The sequence below is a fragment of the Mirounga leonina genome, unplaced genomic scaffold, assembly GCF_011800145.1.
Source record: "Mirounga leonina isolate KUSES-001 unplaced genomic scaffold, KU_Mleo_1.0 Mir_55, whole genome shotgun sequence".
In the NCBI taxonomy this organism is placed as follows: Eukaryota; Metazoa; Chordata; class Mammalia; order Carnivora; family Phocidae; genus Mirounga; species Mirounga leonina.
Window position 1 is genome coordinate 10,947,401 of NW_023270816.1, and position 13,416 is coordinate 10,960,816.

At 49.0% G+C, this 13,416-nt stretch overlaps 2 protein-coding genes across 2 annotated transcripts in view; one reads left to right on the forward strand and one right to left on the reverse strand.

Moving 5' to 3' along the window:
• Positions 1–11,046, reverse strand: part of LOC118001932 (WD repeat-containing protein 27-like) — a 70,333-nt gene extending 59,287 nt beyond the window's left edge. Inside the window, 1 exon segment of the mRNA XM_034992116.1 lies at positions 10,399–11,046. Coding sequence (XP_034848007.1) covers positions 10,399–10,632 — 234 coding nt within the window. The 5' untranslated portion in view covers positions 10,633–11,046.
• Positions 11,047–11,321: 275 nt separating this feature from the next.
• LOC118001949 (UPF0669 protein C6orf120 homolog) lies at positions 11,322–13,412 on the forward strand. Its single transcript, XM_034992139.1, has 2 exons — positions 11,322–11,417; positions 11,965–13,412. Exon 2 carries the CDS (start codon positions 12,004–12,006, stop codon positions 12,556–12,558), a length of 555 nt encoding a protein of 184 aa, XP_034848030.1. The 5' UTR covers positions 11,322–11,417; positions 11,965–12,003; the 3' UTR covers positions 12,559–13,412.
• The last annotated feature ends 4 nt before the right edge of the window (positions 13,413–13,416 follow it).

Here is a 13,416-nt window from a genome sequence, read left to right on the forward strand (position 1 = left end):
ACCGCGGCGTTAGCGGAGTTTGCTTGTGCCGTGGTCGGCACGGGCGGCCCCAGGGGGCAGTTTCGGCCACACCGCCTCGGAGAGGGGCAGGGACGCCAAGGCCGCGTCCTCCGGCCTAAGGGAAAACGCGCGGCACGGCCGAAGGGCCGGTCGGGAGGCTCGTCCGTCCGCGCTCCGCGCGCAGCGCCTGCCCGTCTAAGGGGAAAGCGCCGCACTGGCCGCGCCCGGCTCGCTGGGCACCCGGCGCGGGCTCCCCCGAGGCCACGGGCGCTTTTCCGGGACCAGGTCGCCGAAACCAGCGTCAGAGCCGGGAGTCCCCCGCGGGTCTGCATCTCCGGCCCGAACGCGCGGGGCGCGGAAGACCACCACGGCATGACACTTAATCCCGGCACGACGAGCGCGTCGCACACACGGAAGCCACGCCCCTCGCCCCTCGCCCTGCCCGCTCCCAAGACGAGGGGAAGACCGTTCTCAGAGCCCCGAGCGCCCCCCGGCCCCAGCGCGCGCGCGCGCAGCCGCCCACTCGACCGCGGCTTGGATCCGACAGACCCTGGCGCGCGGCGCCTCCTCCCACCCGGCGCGCCGCTCAGAGCTGCGGACTGTGCTTCCACGTGGGGCGGCACAGCGGACAGAAGAGCACCTCCCCGCGGCGGGGGCGAGGCCGGCCCGCGATGCACGAGCCCAGCACCCCGCACCAGCTCCGAGGACTGAACAGAGTTACTACGGACCTCGATCGCTATTATGAACAGAGAGTTACTACGGACCTCGATCGCTACTTTCAGTGACTCTGAGATACAGAATCATTTTCCACGTTTTCCAAGCCAACTGGTGGGAAAGTACAATATTAATCTAGCTCTCCTGCTGCTTACCTTGGGTTTGTTCCACTGTTTCACAGCATTGTGTCATTAAAACCAATTACCTCAGGCTATACAATCACTGACTCACTGACTCCATCTTACAAAAGCATAAATGAATGAAACATTGACAAAAATAAAAACTGCCTCAGACCTCTGTCCCGCTTCACAGTTAATGACCTCACCCATGTTATGTCTTTATATACACGTAGCCCTCAAGTCATCCCGATTCTGCTCTTCCTCACGCCTCACTCCAGGCACTACACCTGAAAAGCTCATCCACAGAATTTGCTGACACAGTCGTGAGCAAAGGGTTTAACTCTCTGGTCCACCATGCTGGTCGAGTGGACTCAGATGACCTAACCATGGTTCACATGCAGGCTTCATAGGGAAAGGGGTGGTCCAGACAGAAGAAGACCAGGTGGCACTGACCAGCAGAGATGGGATGAGGTTAGAAGAGGGAGAAAAAGTCATCGTCCAGTGGGGACAGCCTGTAGTGCTCAGCAACGGACCAAACAGAAGGGCTTCCACTTAAGCTCAGTTCATAATTGGAGGGCTATTGAAGGTTGCTGAACAAAGCTATTTAGGAAAATGCACATTTCAATCTGGCAGCAATGGGCAAGGTGGTCAGGATCAAGAGGGACTGGGGTAGGCAAGAGAGAGGGCCAAGTCCCCAGCTCCACACACAGGGGCCCTGGCTCAGGGAGCCTGGAGAGCAGATGACTCTCAGTTCGATCCTTTCTATCTCCAGATCTCTCTTCATGGCACAACCATGGTCTAGTTTCCAGGGACAAAGGCCTACATGAATGTCAATCCTGTCCTTTCCTGTGCCCCTCATATCCAATCTATACCTAGCCCCGTCCTTCTTCAAGAGGACTTTGGCCCCCAATACCCAAAAGAAAGATCATGCAAATGTACAAAACAATCTAGACCCACCCCCCCAACCCCTGACAGCGGTGAGGATGCCACAGACTGCCCACACCTCTCACTCCTGAAGGGCAGCCTCCCCTGGGCCCGGCAGCACTGGGACCCTCAAGGCCAGCAAATCTCAACTTAAACACAGAGGCTCCCTCCACACCCATCATGCTGGCTTGCTCCTAGCTCTGAGAATAGAGCTGCTTTTTCTCCCCTCGAATGTCTCTCCTGTTGAAGGTTCCTCAAGCTCTCCACTTGCCGGCTGCTCCCCCTTCAGGTCTCAGCTGAGCCACAGACGCCCTCTGTGTGCCCCTACCACCTCCTTGGCCTTCACACACCCTGACCCAGGTGACCCCTTCAGAGGCAGAATGGGAGGGAGGCTGGGGTCAGGGCCCTGGGCTGCAAACCAGCTGCGTGATGCCGGCTCAGACGGCCCAAGTTTCCAGGACCAGAGACGGGGAAAGCTCACTGGGGGCTTTCCAGCTGAGCAGGTGGCATCCCGCGTAAAGCCTCCGGGCCACCTGACAGAGGGTTGGGCCCCGCAGTACGCAGCACCCGGGCGCTGGGCAGTCGGCCATAATCACTTTCCAGCTCAGGTGCAGTAGTCACGATTGAACAAGACAAAGGAGACCAACAAAAATATCTACCCAGGCTATTCTATTGGAAAACAACCCAGAAGAGAAGTCAGTAAGCATTCCAGTAGAAGACCTGACTAGAAACCCTTATTTTAGCATCTGTAAGGCCAAGATACCAGGCAAGCAGAGAGATTAAGTGATAAAGTTCTCAAAATACAGTCAGAGGACTTTCGCTCCATCATCTCCCACAAAACAAACGTTCTCTGTTATAACAAATAAGAGGCAATTTTTATAGACTTGAAAATTCTGCAACAATCTGGAGAAAAAATAAAAGCATTTTGAATATTTTAATGCACAATCTTCTCCAATTCATGAATTCGGTTTTACTTATTATTCTTGCAACTGCCAAGACATGGCAGGGAGTTTCATATAAAAAATAGCTGAATGTTTTAAAGCTACCATGATTTGCTTTGTAGGTTTTACCATTTTAAAGGATCCAGTGCCTAGCACCGTGGCCAGCATGTAGTTGGTGATGAGGGGAGTGTCCCAGACGGACACAATGAAATCACTGTGTGGCCCCTGCAAGTACTTCCCGAAACATAAAATATTGTAAGAAACATGAAAGAATATATCAAAAACTATAATTGTTTAAAAAATTTTAAGAATCTACCCATTGAATAGATAAGGAAGATGTGGTATATATATGTAAATGGCATACTACTCAGCCATCAGAAAGAATGAAATCTTGCCATTTGCAACAATGTGGATGGAACTGGAGGGTATTATGCTAAGTGAAATAAGTCAGTCAGAGAAAGACTGATATATGATTTCACTCATATGTGAAAAAAACAAATTAAGAAAAAAAAGAGACCCCCCCCCCAAAAAAACACTCTTAAATACAGAGAAGAAACTGGTGGTTGTGGGGGAGGTGGCTGGGGGATTGGGGGAAACAGATGAAGAGGATCAAGGGCACACTTATCCTGATGAGCACTGAGGAATGTATAGAAATGTTGAATCATTATATTGTACACCTGAAACTAACATAACACTGTATGCTAATTACACTTGAATAAAAAATATTTTTAAAAGAAAAAAGCACTACTTTGAGTAAAATTCTTACATTTTCGTGAGAACTAGAAGACATATAAAAATTTAAAAAAATAAAAAAAGAATCCACCCATCAAACTGTGATTAAATCTTGTTTTATTCCTTCAACGTAAACTTATATGCACCAAGAACTGTCTTAATCTCTTCTCTAATTCCTATAACATTCAGCACCATGATTTGCAAAGAATAGAATCTGTACACCAATTTACAATTTAAAAATCATTTTCATACATATTAACATGCAGATTTGGGTATATCAATAAATACATTATATCATTCAATACTTACAACAACTCTTTAAAGTTGTTTGTTAAATGTTTGTTCCATTTTACAGGTGGAAACATAGGAGGTGTCAGTAAGTGGTGAAACTCCCCATTTCTGACTCCTCATTCCTGGCACCTCTGCCAGGGCATACCCAGAGCGGGGCCACAGGTGACCTCACAGCTCCACCCACCTAAGAAAGCAGCAGCAGCGCAGGGAACCTGTGCAGGGCCAGTGGCTTCACAAGCAAACAGCTTTGCATGAGCCGCCTGCTCAGCCACTCACTGCTGCTCGAAGTGGCCTGGCAAGTGTACCGACACCCACCGGCCTCTGCTGGTGACCGTGCGCGGAGCTGCCCGCAGACAGAGGACATCTAACCCCTCCGCACGAAACGTGTGCTGTCCTGCTGGCCGTTACCTGGACACAGGTAAGTTACCCCTAGAGCTCTGAGCTGCCGGCCATCCCAAATGACTTCCACCCACAGGCTGCTGGAAATCCGTGCCGAGGCAGGAATCTCTGGACAGAACTGAAGAGTAACGGGGTAGAGGAGGAAGGAGTATGACCTTCAGCTATGTGAAACACATTGTTCTAATTGGTCAGGGACAGCTAGATAACCATTTGGGAAATAATACCAAAAACAATTAAATTTCAGATGCCTTACAGGTTACAAAGTACTATTAACAATTTAAAAACAAAAACCAGAGAAAAATCTGCAAAAATAACGGAAAGAACTAACATCCTTAATATTTAGAGAGCTGTAACAAATATATGAGAGAAAGCTTAAAACCTCAATAGAAAAAAAATACAAACTACAGAGGAGCAATAAAAATGCACAATAAACATCATCCTCAACAGGGAAAAACTAAGAGCCTTTCTCCTAAGGTCAGGACTCTGACAGGAATGTCCACTCTCATTGGTTTTATCCAACACAGGACGGGACGCATAGCCACAGCAATCAGACAAGAGGAAGGAATAAAAGGCATCCAAACTGCTAAGAAAGAGGTGAAACTCTCACTCTTTGCAGATGACACGATACGGTATATAGAAAGCCCTAAAGACTCCACCAAAAAACTGCTAGAAATGACAAATGAATTCACTAAGGTTGCAAGATACAAAATCAATATACAGAAATCCATTGCATTCCTATCTACTAATAATGAAGCAGCCAGAAGAGAAATTAAGAAAACAATCCCATTTATAACTGCATCAAAAACAATAAAATATCTAGGAATAAACCTAACCAAAGAGGTAAAAGATCTGTACTCTAAAAACTATAAAACACTTATGAAAGAAACTGAAGATGACACAAAGAAATGGAAAACATTCCATGCTCATAGACTAGAAAAACAAATATTGTTAAAATGTCTATACTACCCAAAGCAATTCACACATTTAATGAAATCCCTATCAAAATACCAACAGCATTTTTCACAGGGCTAGAACAAATAATCCTAAAATTTGTATGGAACCAGAAAAGACCCCAAGTAGCCAGAGGAATGTTGAAAAAGAAAAGCAAAGCTGGCGGCATCACAATTCCGGACTTCCAGCTCTATTACAAAGCTGTCATCATCAAGACAGTATGGTACTGGCACAAAATCAGATACATAGATCAGTGGAACAGAATAGAGAGCCCAGAAATGGACCCTCAACTCTATAGCCAACTAATCTTTGACAAAGCAGGATAGAGTATCCAATGGAAAAAAGACAGTCTCTCCAATAAATGGTGTTGGGAAAATTGGAGAGCCACATGCAGAAGAATGAAACTGGACCACAAGATAAACTCAAAATGGATGAAAGACCTAAATGTGAGACAGGAATCCATCAGAATCCTAGAGAACAGAGGCAGTAACCTCCGTGACCTCAGCTGCAGCAACTTCTTGCTAGACACGTCTTTAAAGGCAAGGGAAAGAAAAGCAAAAATGAACTATTGGGACTTCATCAAGATAAAACACATCTGCACAGCAAAGGAAACAGTCAACAAAACTAGGAGGCAACCCACAGAATGGGAGAGGATATTTGCAAATGACATTACAGATAAAGGGCTGGTATCCAAGATCTAGAAAGAACTTTTTTAACTCAACACCCCCAAAAATGAATAATCCAATTAAAAATGGGCAGAAGAGGGGCGACTGGGTGGCTCAGATGGTTAAGCGTCTGCCTTCAGCTTAGGTCATGATCTCCAGGTCCTAGGATCAAGCCCTACATTAGGCTCCCGGCTCAGTGGGGAGAATGCTTCTTCCTCTCACTCTCCTTCTCTCATACATACATACATACATACATACATACATACATACATACATAAATAAATCCTGCCCTATGTTCCAATAATCACACTACTGGGTATGTACCCTAAAGAATACAAAAACACTAGTTCAAAGGGAAACATGCACCCCTATGTTTACAGCAGCATTATCAACAATAGCCAAATAATGGAAGCAGCCCAAGTGTCCATAGACTGATGAATGGATATAGAAGATGAGATATATACACACACTGGAATATTACTCAGCCATAAAAAAGAATGAAATCTTGCCATTTGCAACAATATGGATGGAGCTAGAGAGTATTATGCTAAGCGAAATATGTCAAAGAAAGACAAATACCATATGATCTCACTCAGGTGGAATTTAAGAAACAAAACAGATGAACAAAGGGGGAAAAAAAGAGAGAGAAAGAGAGAGACAAACCAAGAAACAGACTTTTAACCACAGAGAACATACTACTGGTCACCAGAGGGGAGGTAGGTTGGGGGATGGGGGAAATAGGTGATGGGGATGAAGGAGTACCTGTATCATGATGAAAAAAAATAATAATAAAATGACTTTTAAAAAGAAAAAAATAAACAGGAGCAATAAATTCACAAAAGGATTAATACCAGTGCCCAACAAACATATAAAAAACAATTAGTAATCAAGAAAAGCAACATAAGACAAAAGAATATCATTTTTCATCTACCAGCTTGGCATTAACTAAATTATAAAATAAGAATATCATGTGCAGCTTTTTTCCGCTGGTAAGAGAATAAATGGGCATAAGCTTTGGCTATTTGGTAATGTATATCAAAGTATTTTAAAAAGTACCTATTCTTTGATTCATAAATTTTCGCCCTATAAACTTAAAACAAGCAAATCATTGCACATTTCTCAAAATGCATTTCTTCAAGGGTGTCCAAAATAGCACTGATTAGAATATAAAATGCAATGACAGTCCTTACATTCAGCGGAACCCAGTGTAGACATTGTGACAGTTTACTCTGCATATCAGTAAGAGCCTTTCCAGTGTAAATGAAAGAAAGCTCAGCCTGATGGGCCTGAAAGAAAGGGGTGTCTCTGGAGGGGCAGGCCTTTAACTGGAAGGTGTGTGCAGGGCTCCATGCAGCAGCCTGAGCCAGCCAGGCCTGGTCTCTCCATCTTTCAGCGGTGACTGTCTGGATCTTGGCTCTGGTTTCTCCTTTCTGTTGCCATTTGCTGGCCAGCAGCTCCCACCACCACTCTCTCATGTTCTGGTGCACTGGGAAGAGTGACCACCTCTTCCTATCAAACCCTGAACATTCTCTATGAGTTTGGGCCAGTGTGGGCCACTTCTCATCGTTGAATTTACCATGTGATCAGAAGGATAAAACTGTGCGGACAAGTCAGCCCCATGTGTCATGGAACTGTGACCCCTGGGGCCTGGCCAGGAGAGGGAAAAGAGTGGCCACCGAAGGAAATCCAAGTATTATTGCCAGAAAAGGAATAGATACTGAGAAAAAAAAATCCATGTTTGTCTAAGTATATACTAGCATTTAGATGTTTGAGAAGGACAGAAACTTTAATAAAATTCATCCGCAATAATACCATAATAAATATCCACAAATACAAAACTTATATTCTTCAAAAGACACCAATCAGTGAGTGAAAATGCAAGCCACAAAGTAGGAAAGATGAGCAACACATAAAGCTGACAAAGACATCCAGAACGTACAAAGAATTCATACAAATCTTAAGACAGACAAGCCAACAGGAAAATATGCAAAAGGCACTTCATGAAAGATCTCCAAATGGCCAATTAACTGGAGAAGATGCTTATCCTCATTATTTACCAGAGAATGACAAACTGAAATGAAAAGTGAAAACCATACACCCATCAGAATGGTTAAAATCAAAAATACTAAGAAAAGAACACTGAGTATGGATGAGCTTCCAAAACCTATGGGAGGAGTAATATAAGTTGGAACAACCACTCAGAAAAACAGACCTAGAGGCAATTCTCTGCTGAGCACACACGGAACCATGAACACATGAACCAAAAAACACGTAACACAGAACATTTATCAGAATGCTCAAAGCAGCACTATTCATGATTCTAAAATTGGAAACAGCCCAACTGTCCATGTACAGCAGCCTGGGGAAAGAAGGGTATATTCATAAGAGGATACATACAATAGTGTGTGCTCAGCATTGGTCTACCAGCAGGCACAGCTGGACTCAAACACCTTTGGGAAGGAGGCAGGGAGTGATGACTAGAGGTCCACAGCGCTCTGGGATGCTGACACCACGTGCTCTCAGACCTGTGGGGTGATCACCTGCATTTACTCAAGACCAATTCCCAACCCGGGTGGAGGTTTCACAGGCTTGCAGCCGGGCATTTTCATGCCATATACACTGCACGTGGGGTCCCACCTTCACTGTCTGGGCTCCATTACCCCATAGGGTGCTGGCTGCTGGGTTACAGGAATTGTTCTCTCTGAGATGCACCTGTTCCCAGGCCAGTCCTTGTTACTTGTCCCTAAGCAGCCTGAGGGGAATTTAGTTCCCTAAAGAGCTCCTTCTGGACCCACAATCAAGAAATGACTGAACTACAAGGTATGAATGCAATGTCCTGCTTAGATGCTGCCAACAGCTGCCCATCTTTCTGAAGACAAAGACCAAACTCGTGGCCCAGCCCAGCTGTTGGAGCTCATCCCACACCACATCCCCATCCCATGTGCCCAGCCCCATTCATTGTCCTCCTGTGACCCAGCTCATTCCTCGAATTTGCTCGTCCCTCAACAACACAGGTGTGAATTGTGCAGGTCCACTTACACACAGATTTTTTCAGCCAATACAGTACAGTGCTGTAAATGTATTTTCTTTATCATTTCTCTAACTGATCTTATTGTAAGAATACAGTACACAGTACATATAACATACAAAATATGTGTCAGTCAACTGTTTATGTAATGGGTAAGGTTTCTCCTCAACAGTAAGCTATCAGTAGTTAAGGTTTCAGGGAGTCAAACGTTACACACAGATTTTTCACTGTATGGGGGAAGGGGGCACACCAAACCCTCATGTTGTTCAAAGGTCAAGTGTATACAGACACACACACGCAACACATAAAAGTATATAACTGATTAACGTCTAGCTCTGGGAAAGGAAAAAATGTGTCTTATTTTCTCACTATTGTATCCTGGGGAGGATACATGATAAGTATTCAATACATATCTGAATTGTTAAAGACAACAGGACCAAAATGCAGTCACTGTGCTAAACCCTACGTCAGCAGACCAAAACTTAATATCTACTCGAACTGCAGTCTCAATCCCCAGGAATGTAACATTTTACACTCAATTTGTAATTACCTGGTTAGCACCAGTGTGACAGTCTGGCCCACACACCCCTTCCATTCCCTGAGGAAGGCGACCTCGCCTAAAACAGCACATTGTCTAACGATGTCATTCTCACACCCTTTCCAGCTTTAAAAGCCTTTCCTTCCCTACAGCTCAGCAGAGCTCCTTTCTCCTGCTGGACAAATAGCCAATTTGATCTTTAAATTTATTCAGTTGAGTTTTTGTGACTTAACAGATTTAGCAGCAGTGATGGGATATGAAGCGCTCTCTGGCAGCTTCAGGGACGAAGAGAAACACAGGCATGGTACCCTGCAAGCACCTTGAGTTCTCTTTGCCCCTGTTTCCGGGGGCCCTGGGTGAGTTCCTCTCGGTTCTGAGCTCAGCTCTCTTTGTGCTGAGCTCCTGCTCTCATTGGATTTCCACAGTTGCCCATTTGGTTGGAATCCCTCCCCGCATCCTCTCCCCACTCTGCCCAGATTCCACAGTGGGAACTGCTGGTGGTTTCTGGGTCCAACTTAAAAACTGGATTGGGTCCTAGATCAAACTGAGCCCAGTTTAAGCTGGGCTGGGTCCAGCACAAGGCCTCAGGTGAATCAAATGCGGTAGTAGGTAATGGCTTGTAGCTAATGGGAGTCTTGGAAGCCAAAAAAGCTGGCAACACTGTGGGCACAGGTCAAGCACTGAAAGGCTGTTGGAGTGCTTGCCACCTCAAAAAGATGCTCACGAGAGGATAAGCTCATCACAGAAAATGGTAAGTGGGACCATAATTAAAGTATCCTTGATGGTTTACTTTGTAGCAAAAGAAAACATAAAATTCTCCACATGACCCAGACCAGGAGAAAGTCTTAATTCCAGCTACCCGGAGGCTAGAACTAGGATAAAATGAGCAAGGCTGGTAACAAAGGTGTGGGCAGTGGGAACGGCACCAAATCGGACAGTCATTTCTATTTGTTGAAGTCCTTTCCTAAATTATTAAATACTTTCAAAGGTAACACCACTCTTTACATTTAGCTGCTTTAATTAAAAAAAAAAAAGACTATGCCCCCTTCTGTTAGCCAGACTGAGGAAGGCCTGACTCCTGGCGTCACGTCCTCACCTCGGTACCCAACGTGTTAGGTGAGCACGAGACACCGACGACGGCAGGACGCTGTGGTTGTAAAAGCCATCGCCTTTTTCGGTCACCTAACACCGGCCCCGCTGTCTCCCGCCACCACGGCCTCTCCTTGCGCTCCAGGCCAGCACGCCTTCCCGGGGAAACAACGCGCGGTCGGCCCAGGTCGGCGGGGCAGGCCCAGGCGCGAGCAGACGCCCGGGCTGGTGCCATCTCCATCACCAGCCCAAAGACCCGCGCGTCTCGCCCCGGCGCCAGCCTTCCCCAGCCTCGCCAAACTCCTCCGCTCGAAGCCCGTCGCGTCTCTCCGACGCGCAGAGCGGGGGTCCGACTCAGCCCGCCGGTGCTGCAGCCACACCTGCTTGCCGCGGCCTCCCTCGGCTCCCCGGCCGCCCACGAGTCCCGCGGGACCCGGCGGAGTCCAGGCGCCCACCGCGGGCGCCGGGGCACCGCGGGCTCTCGGGGCCGGACTCCCCGGACCTCCGCCGCGGCACAAGAGCGGGCCTCAGTGGGCCTAAAACGCACAGTCTTTCTTCCAGGAGGGGCCCCTGCACACCAGGCCCCCCATTCACAAACACCCTGAATAGAAACACAAGTCCGTTCGGAAGCCTCCCCTAGGAGCCCTTCAAAAACCGCCGTGCTCTTACGAGGGCAGAAGGGGTAACCGGTGCGCTGACCAGAGTCGGGTCTCGGGCCGCCGGCCTCCCCCTGGGGCCCGCGGGGACCGGGCGCACAGCCCCCGAGGCGCACGTTCCGTCCCGGGGAGCTCCGAGAGCGCCGGGCCCGCGCCCCGCCCCCTGTCGCCCTGGTTGCGAGCCACCGCCCCTTAGCACCCACGGCCCTTTCGTCGTTTCCGCGAGAGGCCGAGGGCCTTCCGCTTCCGGGCTTCGCCCCACCTCCGGGTCGCGCCTCACTTCCGGCGCCGCCTCATTTCCGGCTGCTCTGGCGCGGCGGGCCGTCCCCGGCCCGGATGGTCCAGACGCGGCGCCCGGCGGGGAGCGGCGGTGAGTACGGTGCCAGGGCTCCCGATCCCTCGCTCCGGCAGGGCCGTCGCCCCCAGGGCCGCCTCTCCGCTCGGCCTCGCGCTCGGGCTGCCCGGGTCTCTCCGCCGCTGTCCCTTTCTTCCCGCCTCCCCCCGCGCCCTCCCCGCCCCATCCCTGCTCCGCTCCGCCTCTCCCCTCCCCCTTCTCGCCCCGCGCCGCCCGCCGTCCTCCCCCTCCTCCCTGCACCGCTCCCCCCTTCCTCTCGCCCCTCCCCCTTCTCCCCCTGCACCGCCCGCGTCCTCCCCCTCCTCCCTGCACCGCCCCCCCTTCCTCTCGCCCCTCCCTCTTCTCACCCTGCACCGCCCCCCGTCCTCCTCCTCCCCCTCCCTGCACCGCTCCCCCCTCCCCTTCTCTCCTCCCCCTTCCCACCCGGCACCGCTCTCCCTCTCCTCCTCCTCCTCCTCCTCCTCCTCCTCCTCCTCCTCCTCCGGGGGCCCGCGGGGACCCGCCCCCGAGCGGCGGCCTGGCGCTGCTGGCGCGCTGAGCATGCCCTCTGGTCCTCCTGCAGGACGTCCGCAGGGCAGCAGGGGAGCGGCGGGCGGCGGGCATGGCCGCCGCCTGGAGGCGCGCGCTGCTGGTCCTGCTGGCCTCGCACGTGGTGTCCGCGGCGAGCCCCTCGGACGAGGACGAAGTGCCCGAGGAGTGGCTCCTCCTGCACGTTGTGCAGGGCCAGATAGGAGCCGGGAATTACAGCTACTTGAGGTTGAATCACGAGGGCAAGATTGTTCTTAGGATGCAGAGCTTGAAGGGAGACGCGGACCTGTACGTGTCGGACAGCACCCTGCACCCGAGCTTCGACGACTACGAGCTCCAGTCCGTCACGTGCGGCCAGGACGTGGTGTCCATCCCCGCGCACTTCCAGCGCCCCGTGGGCATCGGCATCTACGGGCACCCGTCCCACCATGAGAGCGAGTTCGAGATGAAAGTGTACTTCGACCGCAGGATCGAGCAGTCCCCGTTTGCCGAGGTCGCGGTCTTCGATGGCAGGGACCCGGCGCACAGGCACGCCCACGCCCCCGAGGACGCGCCCCAGGAGGAGGAGTCCGTGCTCTGGACCATACTCATTAGTATTCTGAAGCTGGTCCTCGAAATCCTGTTCTGATTCACTGAACATGCTCTGGAACCTGGGAAGTTGATTGCAGTTCTCTCTGAATCCAGCTACCCTGGTCTGCTGGAAATTCTGGTTACTTCTAATTGGGGGGTGGAAAAATAAAGCCATACAGTTTTGTTACCTCATATACCCGAAAAGTAGGGAAAGCAGCAAGAACCATGTTTTTCTCCTCCAAATGTCAAAATTCCTGTAAAAGGAATACGCACAATAAAATGTTTAAACTCCAGTTTGATTAGCTTGTCAGGTGACTAAAAATATTGCAGTAACCCAGGTATATATAAAATAAATCGAAACAGAGCATCAGATTAAAAGGTTGGTAGCTAGAACTGTATTCTGGTTAGATTCCCAATGCAGTTACAACGTGTAGACTTTGAAGAGTTACTAAAAGCAAGTCTGAAATGTAATGATTTCTGGGGATTTGCGTGGGTATGGGGCAAAAGCCCCGTGCCTGTTCCCCAGGTCAAGCGGCCACCCGTCTCCAGACAGATTTCCTGGCAGACCCAGGTTCCGAATCTCATCAGGTCATTTGTTATTTATCACCTTGGGCTACCTATTTAAAATTCTTCTATCATTAAAATAACTGTTATGCTACCCACAATAGGCCAGAAACAATATAGACTAGGAAAATTTCATGCAGATACTAGTCACTTTCAGGTCAATGGAGAAATAGTTGAGTATTTCAATTAAACTGCCTAATATTTCCAACTGAATTTCTGGATAGAGCCAAAGTACTAAGAGATTAAAAGAAACTTTTGGAAAATGAACTGTTATTTCTCTACTTGTAATTGGTTTCAAGGGTAAAAGTGGCTTATAACAAATAAATCAACTTGCAGATTTTAAGCACATAGT

Excerpts from the sequence above, each read along its gene's own strand:
- LOC118001949 (XM_034992139.1), top strand. The coding sequence starts at position 12,004 with ATGGCCGCCGCCTGGAGGCGCGCGCTGCTGGTCCTGCTGGCCTCGCAC.